This window comes from Abramis brama, assembly GCF_963993115.1.
Source record: "Abramis brama genome assembly, chromosome: 6".
NCBI lineage: Eukaryota > Metazoa > Chordata > Actinopteri > Cypriniformes > Leuciscidae > Abramis > Abramis brama.
Window position 1 is genome coordinate 30,678,622 of NC_139968.1, and position 20,084 is coordinate 30,698,705.

General features: G+C 40.5%; 1 protein-coding gene across 1 annotated transcript; it reads left to right on the top strand.

Annotated features, from left to right (window-relative positions):
- Positions 1-2,403: 2,403 nt before the first annotated feature.
- Positions 2,404-14,889, top strand: LOC311085726 (uncharacterized protein). The gene is made up of 7 exons (XM_084118319.1): positions 2,404-2,667; positions 6,309-6,638; positions 6,738-7,064; positions 9,395-9,520; positions 11,675-11,980; positions 12,271-12,555; positions 13,273-14,889. Exons 1-7 carry the CDS (start codon positions 2,628-2,630, stop codon positions 13,335-13,337), a joined length of 1,479 nt encoding a protein of 492 aa, XP_083974445.1. The 5' UTR covers positions 2,404-2,627; the 3' UTR covers positions 13,338-14,889.
- Positions 14,890-20,084: the final 5,195 nt, after the last annotated feature.

A 20,084-nucleotide genomic window follows, 5' to 3' on the forward strand; every position in this document is an offset into this window, starting at 1 on the left:
ATGTAATTTTACAATTTTTCCTTATAGCCTACTGAAAATGTTAAATGTTGCACTTGCTAGTTTTGGTTATTGTTGCCTTAATTACAACAATTAAGGCAGTCAGTATCATAAACTGTGGATGTAATGAAATTTGAAAAAGAAAAAAGATTTTTTTTTTTTAAATATTACAATGACAAAGATGTGATTCAAATAAAAAATGGTTAGTGTAATACCATAATGGTCAACTCACCATAGACCGTAACTTTGAAACTCTTGTATTTGGTCTCTTGGCTGACAATTATAGCAAGAAGGAGGCGGGAACCGGCAAACATTCAAATACATTTTAATGATAAAAATAAAACAAATACAAAACGAAAGTAAGAGACAGCAGCCCCTCATGGACGACTGCTGCCACAATAAAACTAAACACAACAACATAAGGGGCCTGTTTCAGAAAGGAGGTTAAATGAAAACTCTGAGTATGTTAACCCTGAAATGGGGGAAACTCTGAGTTTTCTGTTTCAGAATGGGAGGTATGTTAAACCTCAGAAAGCAGAGTTAGTCAAGCCTGTTTCTGAAAGAGAGGTAACTTATACTCAGAGTCACTTACCATGGTAACTTACTCTGTGAACCTAACCTGGTCGTAACCTGGTTTTCTTCGGTAAACCCAGAGTTTCTATCGGTCTCCTCCCCTTTTTTAAAGAGGAAGTGGTGTTTAAACACCTCATTCATTCTTTCAGTACATTTTTATTAATAAAATTAATCTTTTATTAATAAATAAAATATTGCTATTTTTACTGCAGCTTTTTTCTATTTTCTATAACTCCTTAACTGGCAACTGAAAATACAGTAGTAGATTAGAGTTACATAATGTAGTTCTAAACAAATTCTACAGAATTAAACTGTGGCATTTACTAAGAATCACTGAACTGTGTTGATCTGTGCACCAGCAGTTGATGGACCATCCTCCTGCTGTTCTTCCACACTCTGAGGGAGGGAGAGATAAGAATACCCGTTTATACTTAGATTTAAACTTAGATTCTATAGGCTACTCCACATAAAAATGTGAAATAATCTGAATGTAGACACATAATATTAACATTAGCTCTGAAGGCCTCTCTGTGGCAGCAGAAACTCTTTATCCCCATCGTCCTGTGAAGATGAGCATTTGGTTGAGGACACTTTATAACACTATTTGTCATACTTTCTGGTGTATTGAGTAGGCGACTTACCTGGGGTTCTGTTGGGACAGGATGCTCCAAAAGACAGATCATCAGAATCTGTTGGGACCAACAAAAAACCCAACCCAAAGTAAAATAAATGGAAATATCAAAAATAGCCTATATAAAAAATAACACATAGACCTCTTCTATTTTATGAAGGCCCTTGTATCTTCGGGAGTGACTGGCTCTGAAGTCCCTCCAGGAATTCCCTCAGTCAAAAATGCTGCTGCACTGCTAGACACTGGATGCTATTTAGTTATTTAACATGTCAAATGTTTGTAAAGTCAGGTAGTCTACACCCATGATATGCTCAAGCCTTACTTGATTGAATTATGTTTTTATATTTAATTTTCAGCAGCTGCCATGTTCTTTTAATGCCTGCAGGATTGCACCTACATGAAAATTAAAATTAGGTTGAATAACATACTGTTCTTCCAGTTTCACCTCTGATATTATAACAGTTGGGTAAGTTACTTGTATTACTAACTACAAATGACATCTTCAGCAGTGTAATTAGATTCATGTAATAATGACTATCTTTAGAAAGCATTGGTCTACTTATTACTAAATCCCATTTCAACCTCAACCATTTGAACAATACAAGGAGAGACAAGAAACTGCACTTTTAATGCTTTCAAATAAACATACAATTGCATGAATTATTCTTGAATTGACCAAAGTGTGTAGAGAGAGAAAGTTACATTACAAATATACCTTTTAAAAATGTATGTTAACTATACAGAATTGTTGTATAGTCTAATGAAATTACATCAGATTTTACTTTAAATTACAGAAGAATTAAGAGTAATCCCTTTAATTAAATTATAGTATTAATGTTCTAATACTGTAAAATTACAGTAATAATGTTCGTACTGGTGAGAAATATGCAGACCTCTTTGTGTCTGTCGCTGTTGCCATGGTGACTCATAATATCTGCGCTCCATTGATATTGTTTTTTTATAGTTGTGGTGCACGTGCTTAACTCAGAGTTTAGGTCAACTCAGAGTTGATTCATTGAACTATCTAATTTCAGCTGTTCTGTAACCGAAAACTCAGAGTGTCCCATCTCAGGGTAAGTCAACTCAGAGTTCAAGTTTTAACTCAGAGTCCACACACTGTTGGTTGAACCTCCTTTCTGAAACAGGACCCTGGCCTGTCCTCACTCGCTCTTCACTGTCGTCGCTCCTCCTATAATGCTTCCGCTCCTCCGTGAGAGATAAGAGACCGGTGCGTCATGCAGGTGCAGCTCCTCCTCTCTGGAGATCCAGTGAGTGTATATTTGAAGCTGTATCCACTTGGGTGCATGTATGATGAGCGCAGTGGAGATTAAGAGGAACCGAATTATATCTAGACTAAATAATCTCCATTGATCACCTGTATTAGCAACATTCAGAACCTACACAACTCTACAAAAACATAGAGAGGATGTTGCTACTGCTGTCTCTTTCCTTGTTGCTTTTGGGCGGTAAGTAGATTTCTATCTTGGCTGTTGAAAGTATTTTTTGGTTTCATTTAGACATCCGCTGTGCAAAAAATGCATTGCTGTTATGCGCATTCAAATCCCACTTCAATCAATTGCGTGAACATCTGCTGATTTTTTTGTGATATAACCTGTGTTCATCTTTATCCTGTGTTCACTGCAGCAGGACTCAGTAGAAAACGTTTAAAGTGAAAGTGTTTAACGTGGTTTAATGTACCAAGCCTCATGTAGAGTGTGACTTTTGATTATGCTGTGGTATTGTTGTTTATTTGCATTATGACTTAAATGCTGGAAGAGTGTGTGGATACTTTTGAGATATATTTGACTTTCTGCGGACTGAATAAAGTACATCATATGTATAGCCTATCATATATAATTAAATTAAAATTTATTTTCGTTTGCACTGTTCTTACAGCAAACCTCAGCAAGACCACATGTTTAATTCTTAAAGTGAACTTTTTTGCCTGTATGGTGCTGTTCCAATAGATCCATTGTTTTGCACTTCAGCCTTAAAGGAGAACTCCGGTCAATTTTAACATTGAGCAAATTTTTTTGTAAATTTGGAGTGCTGTCAATACAGAGAACAACGACAAAAATCGGTGTTGCCTACACCGTGTTATCCTCTTTTTAAAATTTGCACCCTGTTGACTTCAATGGGGCAAGTTTTAAACCTGCTTTTAGCCTCTTAACATCCTTGATGTGACATTACAAGTGCCCAGCCATGTGAGTGATTCCTTCAGAGTGAACACGGTGAATCTGACTGCAGTAGAGGTGAAAGATATTAATAAAAGTGATGTTAATTCAGCCAGCGCACATACCTGTATTTACATCCTGTTTTCGGTCGAAATCCACAGTCGATTGTCGAGTTCACGCGCATAGGTTCAGTTACCTATGATCACGCGCGTGAACTCGACAATCAACTACTGTGGACTTGTAATGACTTTTTCAAATGACAATTTGAAAAAGTGAGGCGCTGGAGAGCAAGTGAGGCGCTGGAGAGCTGGAGAGCAAGATTAAAGTATAAACCAGTATTAAAGTTTAAAGTATTAGTATTAGTATTAGTATTAAAGTTTAAAGTATAAACCAGGCTTATTCATTTGAATGCAAAATACAATTTCACCACTAGATGGGAGAAATTCCTACTTATTGTCCCTTTAATAATACGCTTTAAAAAGAAACATTAATAGCAAGCAATTTTCAAGCAAGCAATTTTTATTTATATAGCACTTTTCCAGACAAGTCAATGCAGTTCAAAGTGCTTTACAGACACACCAAAAAATACAAGTACAAGTAAAATACAAAAAAATAAAAATGTATGAAAATGTATTAAAATGAAGAAAAGAAAGTGAAGAAAATTATAAATTTTATAGAAAGGCCAGGCTAAAAAGATATGTTTTTAATTTTGACTTAAAACTATTTATATTTCTAGCACGTCTTACTTCTTCTGGAAGATTATTCCAGAGGCGAGGAGCGTAGTGACTAAAGGCAGCATCACCAAATCTTTTAGTTTTACTGAGTGGTACTGTTAAAAGTAAAGAATCCGATGATCTAAGAGTCCTTATAGGTTCATATATTATAAGCATTTTTAAAAGATAGTCTGGAGCAAGTCCATACAGTGGTTTATAAACTAATAAAAGGTTTTTAAAATCAATACGAAAACTAACAGGTAACCAATGTAATGATTTTAGTATAGGTGTAATGTGTTCTCTCTTCTTGGTCTTTGTCATTACTCGAGCAGCTGAGTTTTGTATTAATTGTAATTTATTAATTGTAGTCTTTGGTAGACCAGAAAGGAGGGCATTACAATAGTCAAGTCTGCTAGTTATAAATGTATGCATTAATTTTTCTGTATTGATCAAAGAGAGAAATGGTCTTATTTTAGCAATGTTCTTTAAATGATAAAATGCAATTTTTGTAATATTACTCACATGCGCTTTAAAATTAAAAGCAGAGTCAAAGACTACCCCTAGATTTTTTTGCCACTTTGCTTGGGTTTAATCCCAGAATATTTAGTTTAGGGGTAGATCCAATTATCAAAACTTCTGTTTTGTCTTTATTTAGTTGTAGGAAATTTTGCGACATCCAGTTATTTATGTCTTGAATGCAATTTGCAAGTGAATCAATTTGACCAGTGTCATCAGGAGATACGGCAGACAGAATGCAGACAGAGTAAAATGCAACAATGAGCTTTATGAAAAAGAAACAAAACTCATTTTATTACAGTAATATGATCTTACAGTAGATGAAAGAAGATGGAAGTACTTGATCTTACAAGAGAAGAAAAGTTCAGAATTAGAAATAGAAAATTTTAATCTTGAATTTCAAAATATAAACTTGCAATTGTGGAAATTCTATCAGAATTATAGAGTTTTTCTCGATGGCTAACACACTATAAAATTCATTTGGCACAATTTTCCAAACCGTTTTTTTTTCTTCTTTTTTTTCACATAATTCTCAAAACAGACACGTTTCTCAAAACGATACACATTTCACTATTCTGTGTCCAGTAAACTGTAGCATGTACACCCTCAAATTCGAGATTGTCAGATTTATTTGTAGCATGTGTGTTGTATGTTCTGTATTTTTGCAGAACTGAGAGATGACTGCCTAAGAAAGGTACAGAAAGTCTTTTGTCAGAAGACCAGGAAACTGCGAATGAATTTCTTTATTTTTGTATTACTGTGATTTAAAATATACTGTACTGTGTTGCATACACCATTCTTTGGTTTGTGAACTTTTCTTCTCTTGTAAGATCAAGTACTTCCATCTTCTTTCATCTACTGTAAGATCATATTACTGTAGTAAAATGAGTTTTTTTTTTTTCATAAAGCTCATTGTTGCATTTTACACTGTCTGCATTCTGTTGTCATTCATTTCTGTTGTATACTGTAATTGACACTGAGCTGCCAAATTTGGAGGTATTTTTGTTACAGTGGTATGAATTGATCTCACTAGTGTTCACTGGGCAGGAATTAGTCTGTGTATTTGCAGGTTTTGTGTAACCTGAGGCGAATGTTTGATTTTGACAGAAGTAAATACGTTTTTGACTGAAATATTTGATTTTGACTTGGAAGTTTGAGGTTTATACAAGCCGGTGTGTAGTTATGAAGTTGCCTATATAGTTGTGAGAAAATGGTGATCTGTTTCATGAATTGTGTGTTAGCAATCAAGAATTGACAAACTTGCAATTCTGACTTTTTACTCATAACTAAGATAAAAAAAATAATAATATTCAGTGGCCCAAGCAAACTTTCAGACATTTCCTAAACAACATTACTGTTTAAGTTAACATGCTTTTTTTTTCTCCAGACAGTTGATGAGATTAGTAAAATTAGAGATTTTCACATTCAGCCTAATTTACACAATGTTTACATCTGTGCTGTTAATAAAAACAGTACAGGTCATGTCTAAAGTTACAGTAATGTTCAGCTAACGTGAAGTAACTCTTTTGGACTACAATTTCTGCCACATTGAAGAACTACGTTAAAACTTATTTAATTTTCAAATTTTTTCATTTACATTCTGAACAGTAATGCCATATCTATCTCAGACAGTGTTTTCGTATGAAACTGAGGTAACTAGTCTGTTTTCAGATTAAGCTATATCTGTTCATTTATTTTCTGCAGGAGTGGTTGGTGCAGAAACAGATGAGACGATGAAAGTGATGGAGGGAGATTCTGTCACTCTACACACAAATCTTACTGACATACGCAACGATGATACCATACTGTGGCTGTTTGGACCTAAAGAATCCGTCATATCTCAAATAACGAGAAAGAATGACCTTACTTCATATTTTGTCACCGATGATGTGTTATTCAGAGGCAGATTACAGGTGGATCAAAAGTCTGGATCTCTCACCATCAGAAACACCAGAGTCAGACATTCAGGACAATTTAAACTCTCTATCTCTAGAGAAAAGACTACCAAAAAGACATTTCATGTTACTGTCTTTGGTGAGTATCTCATGAGTATCTATTTTTTCTATGTAATGCAACAATGCAAACTGTAAAAGCAGTTTTATAATATTCCAGCTCTGATCTGATTTTTCCCAGATGTGGTTGGTGAAACAGACGGAGTGAAGTCAGTATCAGTGAAAGAGGGAGAGTCTGTCACTCTAAACACTGATGTTTCTGAAGTACAGAGAGAGGATCTGATCGTGTGGAGGTTTGGAGATAAAGGAATTCTCCTGGCTAAAATTGATGTAGAAACAAACAAGATCTCACTAAATGATGCTGATGAGAGATTCAGAGTCAGACTGAAGCTGGATCAACAAACTGGATCTCTGACCATCACAAACACCAGAACCGAACACAGTGGACTTTATGAACTACAGATCATAGGCCGTGAGAGCTCACAGCGATTCCTTCTTTCTGTCACTGGTGAGTCTATAAAACAAGTCTTTCAAAGTATTCACAGACTTTAGTTTGGTCAGCACTTAGATACTTGGACCAATTAGGAATAGCTGGTGTTTTCATAGTTGAAATAAAGCTGAAATAAAATAAATTGTATATTTGTATAATAATAAAAAAATAAAAAATAAAAAAATAATAATAATTGGTGTACAAACTATATTCACTCAGTAAATTTCACAAACTTACAAAATAGGGCAAGTATCACATCTAATAGCGGCGCGGGCGTCGGCGAAACTGTAGCCAATAGCCTCTTTCTATAATGTCTAGCACCCACTTCGAAACCCCGGGTAGCCTTGCCCATGCATGTGCACGAATGGCTAGGGGTTGAATACGAAGCGCGCTCTGGTCGCTCAGCAACAGAGGGGCTTCGGTGTGCGACAACATAAGCGTCGCGCTTATGACATTCGAGGCAGAGGGCGCGCAGATAACAGCGGGCAGATTGCCCGCACTCGACTCCTCTGCGGTGGTTAACCGAGAGGGGGAGGGCTGGGCGAGTCCCGTAGGACTTGTCATGTCTATGTGTGGATGTGGCCGCGAGATAGCGGGCACATTTACCACACAGAGAGCATTGTCCGCTAGGGCTGAATGATATGGACAAAATTTCATATCTCGATTTTCATGCCAGATATCTCGATATCGATATCGATACAAACGCGGGGCGGCAGCTAGATGAGCAAGAGCGCGGTCTCGCGCTTCGGGCCTGTCGGCGCTGCGAAGTGGCGGCGGTGGGCGGAGGCTGAGGATGTGAGCTCTGAGCAGACGGTTTCGCACGGCCTGCTGCAGAGCTGGAGCGCTTCGGAAGGAAGTGCTTCATAGCCTGTGACGCTTTCTGTACCTCGGCGAATCTTTCCGCGAAATCTTTGACGGAAGTTCCGAAGAGGCCGGCAGGAGAAAGCAGAGCATCGAGGAACGCGGTGCGCTCAGACTCAGACATCTCAGAGAGCGTTAGCCACAGGTGTCTATCAGTCACGGTGAGAAAGGCCATGCTCCGTCCTATGGCCTGTGCAGCAGACTTAGTAGCGCGAAGAGCGAGGTCCGTGGCACTCCTCAAGTCTGGCACGCAAATTGCATCTGGTCCTTTCTCGTCCAGCTTTCGGAGGAGATCGGCCTGGAAAATTTGCAGTGTGGCCATAGTATGCAGCGCTGACGCAGCCTGCCCAGTGGCGGAAAAAGCGCGACCGAGCAGGGTTGACGTCATGCGGCAAGCTTTCGAAGGAAGCGCCAGCTTAGCGTGCCATCCAGCAGAGGGCGGGCATAGGTGGGCTGCTATCGCTTCTTCGACCGGCGGCAGCGAATGGTACCCTCTGTTTTTAGCATCATCAACAGCGGAGAATGCTAGCGAAACAGAAGAGCACATTCTAGCTGAAAAGGGGGCGTTCCAAGACTTAGCGACTTCCTCGTGTAACTCAGGAAGAAAAAGCGCTGGTCTGGACGCAGGCGAAGCGCGCTCCCCGGGAAGAAAATATCCATCCAGCCGGATGTGAGCAGGCTGTTCAGGCATAGACCACTCGAGGCCGAGGCTCGCCGCGGCCTGTGCGAGTACGCGCATCAGCTCTGATTTGATGCTAGCTCTTTTGCCTTACGATGCGCGAGCAGAGGGCGCGAGATCCACAGAGCTCGCCCAATCCTCACTGCCCGATGCCAGGAGAGAGCAGGAATCATCCTCCCCCAACGCGGCTGTCTCAATGACGCAAGCTCTTTTAGACAGTGTGTGTCGCGGTGGCGAACACACACACAGCAGAGAGTGTAAAGGATATAGGCACCGGATAGCACAGCAGGAAGGCGATTGAAGGCGGAGCGGCCAGTGACTCGTCCCGCTGCAAAGGCTTCCTCAGATGGCGCGGCTGTGTGCTTCGCTGAAGAGATGAAAAATCAGATATCAGCTGCCTGCGAGCCGGATTTATAAGCCTAAGCCACGCCCGTTTCGGCGGGACGTGACGCAGTGGGCGCGAAGCACCCTCATTGGTCTGACGTCACGCTAGGCCTCGCTCAATAGGCCACTGCAGTTGCCGCACACGAGGCACACGAGCTGTCTTGCCTATGTCTGTATGCTGCCGCAACGCGTTTTACAATAATACAAAATTATGGAAAATTTTTTGGTTTAAATATCTCGCGGAAAAGGGATTTTCCCCTAGCGTAAGATACCTACGCAGTACGAGAGACCTCTAGTAAGAGAACTACAAATACAAAAAAACGCATTGGTCCATTTCACTGTAGTGACCAAAGGACCTCATTTAAGCCTATTTATGAACTTTTATGAACAGTGGTTTTAGATCACATTCACTGTCTGTCTTTAGCTGTTCCGGATCCGGGTCTGTCTCCACGTGCTATAGCAGGGATTGTTGTTGCTGCTCTGCTTGTGGCTGCAGTTTTATCCTCTGTTGTGATTTACTATCGCCGCAAGATCTCTAAGCTACAAATGGGTGAGTAGAACAGATGATGCAGCAAAATGAAAAGTGTATGATTGTATGAGTGTATGATTTTTGCATAATATGTGTGTTTTCAGTTGGTTCTAAATTTGTTAGTACATTTTATTGCGTGAGCTTAGAATTATAAGGTTCTATCTCCGTTTAGGTTAGTTTTGAGATATTGAGCATCAACGTTTTACATCCCAGCTGGCAAAACTGTTATGTATTATTATAGCTCAAAAAGACCATCACCCTACAGGTTCTTTGAGGATAGAATATCAAAATCCTTTGGATTTGGAAATGGGATTTTTTAAGATGGCCCAAATGGAGATAGAACCTTATAATTCTGAGAGCTCTGATTCTGTTCGGAATTATAAGCTTCTATCTCCACTTTTACAACAACAACAACAACAACAACAAAAACCAAAAACCTACATTTCAAAAGAATAAATGTATATAACCATTGATTTTAATAAATGTATATATTTATAATACAAGCACACAGCTTGTAGTATATAATATAATATATAATAGTATAGTATACATCAAAGCCAAACAAGTTTGTGAGAAAAAAAGAACATGGATATGGAAAAATTACAGCTAAACATTTTTTTTCATCTAAAAACAGTGTTCATTTCATTAAAAACATTGTAAACACTTCTAATCAATAATGTATTGTGGTAATTCATTAGATTCTTTTTAAATCCTCCACCCTTGACATCCTGTCCTCTCCACCCGTATACCCCCCGAAATACACACACTGTTACTAAACATCATTAAACACTTTTTAAAAACACATTTATTTATTTTATGTTAAACTATGAGACACTTTGAGAACACACTATGAGACACTTTTATTATTTATTATTCTGTATGTCTGTTTTGTTATGTATGATGTTCTTCATGTTATATGTAATTTATGTTGTCATGACTCATTCCAACCCTCCAACCTTCTATAGATATCACTTTCTAAATACTGCCTTCGTGCCTTGTAGTATGCTTTGTCAACGACAGGCATGTACTTGAACATGGATAAAAGGTCTGACTTTTTTGCCTCTGCGATTGTGTTTTTGTTGGTGAGCAACTTTGGCTTGGGCAGCAAAAGAGACGATGGCATGTTATCCCTGGTTTTTGTTATTTGAGCCCCTAATATCCACGTGTATAGGAGGCTGAGCATGGGAGGTACTGTACTTCCTGAAGAAAATGTGAAGTGGTGCTTGCAGTGGCAAAACTCGCCACTGGGGAGATGCTAACACAATTAACATGTTGTGATACCATGATATAGCACGTTTTAGCATTATTTACCACGATTTACCATGCTTCTAAGATGATTTACTACGATTTACCACATTCCAGCATGATTTACTATGATTAACATGTTGTTAGAATGATGCTAGCCTGATTAACATGTTGCTAGCATGATTAGCATGTTGTTAGCATGTATTTAGCAAGATGCTTTTGCTTGGTGTTTGCTAGAGTGTTCTGTGTGGTTGTTATGATGTTGCTAGGTGGTTACTAGGGTGTTCTGGGTGGTTGCTATGGTGTTGATAGGCGGTTGCTATAGAGTATTGTTGGTGGTTGCTGGGGCATTGCTAGGTGGTTGCTAGGGTGTTCTGGGTGGTTGCTATGATGTTGTTATTATATTCTGGGTGGTTGCTAAGCAGTTGCTAAGGTGTTCTGGGTGGTTGCTAGGCAGTTGCTATGGTATTCTGGGTGGATACTAGTGCGTTGCTAGGCAGTTGCTAGGGTGTTCTGGATGGTTGCAAGCTAATGCTAACGTTCGCTAATGTTAAACTAGCTAGCTAGCTACCTTGGCAAACAAGCCAAGCTTACATATATATTTTTTTTACAAAAATAACACCACACAGGGATAATAAACACCTAAATGATCAGATTATGTCAAACTCAATTTCGACCAAAAGTGGAGATAGAACCTTATAATTCTAAGCTCACAATTTGGTAAATCAATTTCTGCATGAAAATCTTCATTTTTGTATAAATAATTTAATATGATTCTCAACAAAAAACATACTTGCCCACTTTTTTGATTTAAAAAAAAAAATCCCCAAAATGTATATCTTTGAATTATTACACATGTATGCACATGTATGTACACAGTATAAATGCATCTTTTGTCACAAAGTGAAAATGCATAATCTCTTTTTATAGTGAACGAAGTGTCCGTTGCAGATGGAGATTCTGTCACTCTAAAGACTGGAACTGTCCTACAGAAGGATGATAAGACAAAGTGGTGGTATCTACACCACAACGATCTCATTGCTGAAATCAATGGAGTGACCAAAGGGCCATATGCTGGTTTGGAAAAAAGATTCAGAAGCAAACTGGAGCTAGATTATAAGACTGGATCTCTTACCATCAATAACACCATGCCTATTCACTCTGGACTCTATATACTAGAAATCAGTAGCAAAACCAGAAGAACCATCAAGAAGAGATTTATTCTTACTGTCGAAAGTGAGTAGATCAATGATCCTGCACTGTGTGCACATATTAGATACTCTCAATATAAGACAAAGTGCAGTGAAATTTTAATTACTTTTAGATTTTTTTTATTAGGTTGACTAAACATTAGTTGACTATCGTGCCTTTGTCTAATTACGTTATCTAACAAACTAAAATGAAAATAAATCTGCAACATGCAAACTTGGTTAAAATGTTATCTAAATGTAAGTAATATTGAAAATGCAAACTTAAATAAGTCACATTTTTCTCTGTTGTATTTCTGTGTGCTGTTTGACATGAAGTGATGACAGTGCCAGTGAAGGAGGGAAAAGCTACTCTGGAAATTGAAAACATGAAACAGACAGGTGATCTAATACTGTGGACGTTTGGACCTGAAAACCGTCTTGTTGTTAAAGCTGATTCAGCGACTTCTATTGGTGAGAGATTCAGAGACAGACTGGAGCTGGATCATGATAGTGGATCTCTGATCATCAAAGACATCGAAGACACAGACTATGGACATTTTAAACTACAGCTCATCAACAGCGAACATACCACATTCAAGAGATTCAATGTGACTGTCACTGGTGAGGATAATTCTAACAACTATATATTTACACAATACACTGTTAAAAATAAAGGTCCTTTATTGGCACTGATGGTGCAGAACTTTTAACATAACATGGATTCTTTCCATTGGACAAAAGGTTCTGTATAGAGTATAAAGTTTCCATGAAATGTCACATTACAGCATTATAAGTTAATCCCAACAGGAACAGTTCATGTTCAGTGACCAAGTTTGCCAATCAATAAGAAGACAAAACACCATAGAACTATTATAATTCAATTGTCCTTTAGTCTTAAAATGCTTTTTGTGAGGAACAGAATCTTCCCTTCTAAATCTTCTCCCCCATCAACTTCTTCTGATGCGAACTAGAAAATATAAGTCCCAATATGTTTTGTAAATAATAGACTAATATTTCATATTTTGAATATGATTCAGAATAATTATGAGCTCTTATTGTGTAGATGTAACATCAAACAAACTCATTAAAAAAATGTTGATTTAACATGGGTGTCTTCAAATTTTGAGTTCACTGAAACATCAAAATACATCAAAAAGTTTAGTTTCAACAATAGAAACGTTGTTGTGTTATCTGAACAACATTTATTTTCTTTAGTCATTATGGCAAGAAAAAAAGTTGTGATAACAAAACATGAAAAAAAATTAGTGTAATGATTTATTTGCAAAAAAATTTCTTGCTCTCTTCAGTTTCTGTAATTCTCTTTGTATTTTCATTCAGGTCCCACGGGAGAACATCTGAATAATTCAATGACTGCAGAGAATCCGCTGTTGGACAAAGTTTAATAAATCATTTAAGTGATAAGCCACACCCACCAATGTCAATCACTGTGACATCATCAGCATTTGAGCTCTACAAAAATTTTCAGGTTTTACCAAAGGGAAAAATGTGTGTTGTGAGCTGTTAATCTCACCACGTTCTAAACGTTTTTAGATGAACAGGGAAACATTTATGAAACTCTTTCAGAATTTAATAGCAACTGGATATGCATCCCACTTACTTTACAGTTTTTCTATAACTAATTCAGTTGGCCCAATTTCCCAATTAATTCAGTTCAACCAGAAAGTCTCGAGGAGGCAAAATAACACAGCAAAGCATACATTTTTTAGGTAGGCCCCGTCAGTAGCTCGCAATCCGAGGGTAACGGAATCTGCATTTCCTGCCTGAAGACAAAGGCAAAAGACAAAAGACAAAAACACTGCACACAAATATACCACATCCTGTTATGATGACTTACAGTATGTTCCATTATGTGTGTGGGTGAACATGGTTTCTGGCAAACAAGAGCATTGTTGTGTATAACTGCCAAATATTAAAGACAGTTAGGAATGAAAAGTCTAGAAAGATAGAAATCTGACAGAATGTGAAATAAAAATAAATAATTGTATTGCTAAATGCCCTTAATGCAAGCAAGAAAATGTATTGATGCATGGCAAATAAAGCAATTGACACAAGTAATGTAACATTTAACACAAGCAGGAAATGAGAGAGAGAGAGAGAGAGAGAGAGAGAGAGAGAGAGAGAGAGAGAGAGAGAGAGAGAGAGAATAGCCAACAATACATTGTATGGGTCAAAATTATAGATTTTTCTTTTATGTCAAAAATCATTAGGATATTAAGTAAAGATCATGTTCCATGAGGATATTTTGTAAATTTCCAATGTAAATATATAAAACCATTTTGTTTTTGTGAGTGAATGCAGCACAATTGTGAACATAACTTTAAAGGCAATTTTCTCATTGTTTAAATTTTTTTGCACCCTCAGATTACAGATTTTAAAATCTGCCTTAAAAAACGCCTTAAAATGTATGTGTATTCTGGCCCATGGAACTTTCAGCTTAGCCGGCATAGAGTGGTGTACAGTGTGTACTGTAGCGTTGTTGTCCCAGTCTTTTTATTGTTATTTTGTGGGGTTTTGTGTTACCCAGCTCCTGAGTCTGACCATAACAACCCAATTCAACCCAACAACCCATAACATTTTTTGTTACCCATAACATGATTTTATTAAAAAACAATACAGAATATAAATTATCTCAGAATTGTACACTGATTGTTAATGGACAGGTTATTTTTCGGCCACGAGTGAAAAGCAGGGTGGCGGTCTGAAGTTAGAAGTTCCCCCACTGAACATGATACAAGCCCGGCACGAGATACAACGAGTTTATGGTGGAAACGAAATAACAAACTGGTCAATTACACTTGAATTACTTGTAAATGTTTTAATTTGTACTTCAAATATTTGTTAAATGAGCTTAAATGTATGCAATATGTATTCAAAGCTATATAAAATATGCTACGCTGTTAAATATGATCGAAAATAAAGGAATTATCATGCAAACCAGTGGTTGTGTGGAGTAGCCTATTTAAAAAATTAAAAAATATAAAAAAGTTTTTGAAAATTTTGAAAAGTTAATTCATAAACAGTAAATGATGTATGAAGTAAGAATTAAATGAATTAAAAGTGAATTAAAATTAACCTAACATGTGTTCTGTCCTATATTTACCCAGCGCTTGTGTTGAAATCATAAATTGGTTTGTTTTTAACCCAGTGTTTTTTAGAGTGTATCGTGAGCTGACTGTCTGAGGAAGACAATATTCTATAGATATCCTGACAGACTATGCAAAGTCGGTCAAGTTTGCCAATCAGTCGCAACAGTGTGGCCCTTGGAGTGCATAAGCAGGCATAGCTGTCCTCTGAGGGGGAAGATCCAGCTGTAATAGAAAGGCTAACCCACACCACCCAGGCTTGGTTGTTACCTGGACCGTAGGCCTATGGAGGTACGGTAGAGATCAGAGTAGACCCTGAGATATTAAATAAGAGAAGAGAATATTATACAACTACCTGACTCCTCCTGAATCCATAAGGTAGACCTTTTACTGGAGTTGAGTAATATAAATAGCGGTAGTGGCTCACGACCAAAATAGTGTAAAGTGGTCGCGGCAGAAACCACCCAGGGTTGTGATGCAGCATCACTGTTTGACACTGAAGACAGAGATGTGTTAAACTGAGATACTCAGACACCTATCTAACAAGCCATTTACTTCTTGGTGTAAAAATCCTTTTAATGTAAAATCTTTTCCCACTATAAATAACCTTTTTTGGAATGGAAAGGTTCTATGTTTAAAGTTCTTCAAGGAATAACACATGACAGAAAAAAAAACTATTAAAATAATATTATAAAGTTTTGTCTTATTTTGAATCATTGTATATATTCAAATCTTTTCACATATGATATTGAGGGGGGAAATAACATGTTCTCTTACGAGAGGTCTCTCGTACTGCGTAAGAGTATCTTACGCTAGGGGAAAATCCTTTTTCCGTGAGATATTGAAGCCAAAAATTATCCTTTTGTAATAATGTAAAACGCGTTGCGGCAGTATACAGACATAGGCGAGACGGCTCGCGTGCCTATTGGCTGTCCTGCGGCAACTGCAGCAGCCTATCGAGCGAGGCCTGGCGTGACGCCAGACCCAATGAGGGTGCTTCGCGCCTGCTGCGTCATGTCCTGCCGAAATAGGCCTGGCCCAGGCCTATAAATACAGCTCGCAGGCAGCTGATTTCTGGTTTTTCATCCTTCAAGCGAAGCACACGCATCGCTGGATCCAGAGAGAAGCCGCGCCGTTTGAAGAAGCCTTTCAACGGAACGAGTCGTCACTGAAGTCGCTGGCCGCGCCACCTTCAATCACCTTCCTGCTGCGTTATCCAGTGCCTATATCCTTTCACTCTGTGCTTTGTGTGTGTGTTTGCCGCCGCGACACACACTTTTTCTAAAAGAGCTAGCATCTTTTTAAAGATGCCTTCCTGTGGCTCGTGCAGAGCCACACTCAGCGACGGGGACTGCCACGTGAGTGATCTGCGTTTCCTGCCTGGGTGAGGAACATGCAGCTCTCGCGCTCGCTGAAGGCGGCTGCCCTCATTGCGAGCTATTTCCCATGGCGACTCTGAGGACTCGCCTGGCATGTTTCGCCGAGACTGCACCCCCGCTCACCGCACCGTAAAAAGCGCCGTGCTCAGTGGGTCGCATAACCTTCTCTTAGCATCCAAAGCTTGCCGGTTCGCCCACCTGCTTCACCGGCTTCATCAGCTTCTCTTCCTGACGGACAGCAGCCGCGGTCTCCCGCCGCTTCCGTCATCGACGCTGACGAGGAAGCCCCGCGGGGAGAAGATGATTCCTGCTCTATCCTGGCATCAGGCAGTGAGGATTGGGTGACCTCTGAGGATCTCGCGCCCCCTGCCCGCGCACCGTCAGGCAAAAGAGCTAACATTGAGACAGAGCTCATGCGCATACTCGCACAGGCCGCGGCGAGCCTCGGCCTCGAGTGGTCTACGCCTGAGCAGCCTGCTCACATCCGGCTGGATGGGTACTTTCTGCCCGGGGAGCGAGCTTCGCCTGCGTCTAAACCAGCGCCTTTTCTTCCTGAGCTACATGAAGAAGTTGCTAAGTCCTGGAAAGCCCCCTATTCAGCTAGAATGCGCCCTTCTGTTTCTCTGGCATTCTCCGCTGTTGACGATGCCAAGAACAGAGGATACCATTTGCTGCCGCCGGTCGAAGATGTGATAGCAGCCCACTTATGCCCGCCCTCCGCTGGACGGCATGCTAAGCTGGCGCTACCCTCAAAAGCTTGCCGCACGACATCAGCCCTGCTCCGTCGCGCTTTCTCTGCCGCCGGGCAAGCTGCGTCAGCGCTGCACACCATGGCCACTCTGCAGATTTTTTCAGGCCGATCTCCTCTGAAAGCTGGGCGAGAAAGGACCAGATGCAATCTGCGTGCCAGACTTGAATCTTGCTCTCCGCGCTACTAAGTCTGCTGCACAGGCCATAGGACGGAGCATGACCTCTCTCACCGTGACCGAGAGACACCTGTGGCTAACGCTCTCCTAAAAGTCTGAGTCCAAGCGCGCCGTGTTCCTTGACGCTCCGCTTTCTCCCGCTGGCCTCTTTAGATCGTCCATTAAGGATTTCGTGGAAAGATTCGCCGAGGTGCAGAAAGCGTCACAGGCCATAAAGCACTTCCTGCCAAAGCGCTCCAGTTCTAACCGTAGAGGAGTCGAGCACGGGCAATCTGCCCGCTGTTGTCAGCGCGCCCCCTGCCTCAAATGTCATGAGCACGACGCTTATGTTACAGCACACCGAAGCCCCTCTGTTGATGAACGAACAGAGCGCGCTCCGCATTCAACCCCTAGCTATGCGTGCAGATGCATGGGCAAGGCTACCCGGGGTTTCGAAGTGGGTGCAAGACATTATAAAAAGAGGCTATTCGCTGCAGTTTCGCCGACGCCCTCGCCGTTATACGGCGCGCGTCGAATCCACGGTGAAAACAGATGTAGCACATCTACTTCGAGCCGAAATTGTGAAACTATTGAGCAAAGGGGCCATAGAGCCTCTCTCTCAAGCTCAGAGTGAAGGAGGGCTATACAGCAGATACTTCCTGGTACCGAAAAAAGACGGGGGTCTCAGACCCATACTAGATCTAAGGCAACTGAACAGGGTGCTTGCGAAGCGGCAGTTCAGAATGCTCACAACCAGAAAAATCCTCGCGCAGATTCGCCGAGGAGATTGGTTTGTCAAGATCAAGTAGATCATGGCGCCCTCCGTGGCAGACGTGTTTGCTCGCTCCACTTTTGAATGCCGTATTTTCTTTTGCCTTTGTTTGTTCTTTGCTTTTTTTGTAATGCATAAATGTGATGCAATTTAAACATATAACAGGCAAGCATTACTGGACATTGCAAATTCAGCCAACCGCTTTAAATGTACTGCTGTTATACCACTGGAGCTACAACTCTTTACTCGCTCCCGAAACTCTCGCCACCACTCCCGGGTAGGCCTGGAAGCACCGAGTCTGGGTGAGGAGGCTGATCCGAGGAGAGTGCTCCGGAGACGGCGACGCAAGCGAGGCAAGAGGGGAGGACTCCATGTTAGGCTAAAAGCCCGTACTAACCGGCCACCACTACCCAGTCTTTTATTAGCTAACGTGCGATCTTTAGAAAATAAATTGGACGAACTGAGAGCAAGGATTACATTTTTACCGAGACCTGGCTCTCAGAGAAAGTACCGGAATCCTCAGTCCAGCTACAGACTCACTCCGTGCATCGAGGAGATCGGACTGCAGCCTCTGGTAAGACCAAAGGGGGAGGAGTGTGTGTGTTCATTAATAATTCATGGTGCAAAAACATACAGACTGTTCATAAACACTGTTCACCAGATGTGGAGTTTTTAATGCTGAAGTGTCGCCCATATTATCTGCCGAGGGAATTCACTGCTGTGTTTTTAGCCGCTGTTTACATCCCTCCGCGAGCTAACTTCGCGGCAGCACTCGGAAGGCTTCATGATGTTTTTAGTGCATTAGAGACGGCTAACCCCGATGCTGTTTTTATTGCCGCTGGTGATTTTAATCAGTGCAATTTACGGACTGTGCTCACAAAATATTATCAACATGTGAACATTCCTACCCGTGATAAAAACACATTAGATCATGTCTATAGTAATATACGTTGTGCATACAGGGCTACACCACGCCCCCATTTTGGACTCTCAGACCATATTTCTTTGTTTATGTACCCAGTCTATAGACAAAGACTCAAACAAACAAATCCTGTCATCAAACAAATTAAGCACTGGACTCCACAGACTGAGGTCATTCTGCAGGACTGCTTTGCACTGACAGACTGGGATGTGTTTAAAGTTGCAGCCACCCAGGAGGATCTTTCTGTCAACATCCAAGATTATACCGAGTATGTGACTGGGTATATTAGCACTTGTGCTGATAACATCATACCCACCATAAAAGTCAGGAAGTTCCCAAATCAGAAGCCTTGGATAAATGGCCAGGTACGAAACATGCTGCATGCACGGTCTTCTGCATTTGCATCTGGCAATGATACAGAGTATAAAGCTGCAAAGTATGGACTGAGAAGAGCCATAATAGCAGCCAAAAGAAATTACAGAGAGAAGCTGGACAGTTTCTACTCTACTGCTGATTCTGGACGGATGTGGCAGGGCCTGCAGCATATTACAGACTATAAGACCATCACGGGTACTATCAGCTCTACGGACAGCTTGCCGGATGAACTAAACCTTTTTTTTTACTCGTTTTGAGACTTCTAGTGTTCACACAGAGTGGAGTCATCCACACATCCAGACAACTCAACACTCCTCTCCCCCTTTTACGGTTTCATCAACTGTGGTACTCAAAGCACTGAGGAGGATTAATCCTCGCAAGGCAGCAGGACCGGACAACATCACTGGGCGGACCCTCAGAGCTTGTGCCACAGAGTTGACGGATGTATTTACATCAATTTTTAACTTTTCCCTCTGTCAGAGAATTGTTCCTACTTGCTTTAAAACCACAACTATTGTCCCCGTTTCTAAGAAGAGCTCGCCAACCTGCCCGAATGACTATAGACCAGTAGCACTCACATCAATCATTATGAAGTGCTTCGAGAGAGTGGTGCTGGCCCACATTCAGAGCAGTATGCCGGAGACATTGGACCCCATGCAGTATGCATATCACTCAAACAGATCCACTTCAGAT

Excerpts from the sequence above, each read along its gene's own strand:
- LOC311085726 (XM_084118319.1), top strand. The coding sequence starts at position 2,628 with ATGTTGCTACTGCTGTCTCTTTCCTTGTTGCTTTTGGGCG. Across the intron at positions 7,065-9,394 it reads ATTCCTTCTTTCTGTCACTG|CTGTTCCGGATCCGGGTCTG; the intron begins GTGAGTCTATAA and ends GTCTGTCTTTAG. Across the intron at positions 9,521-11,674 it reads GATCTCTAAGCTACAAATGG|TGAACGAAGTGTCCGTTGCA; the intron begins GTGAGTAGAACA and ends CTCTTTTTATAG.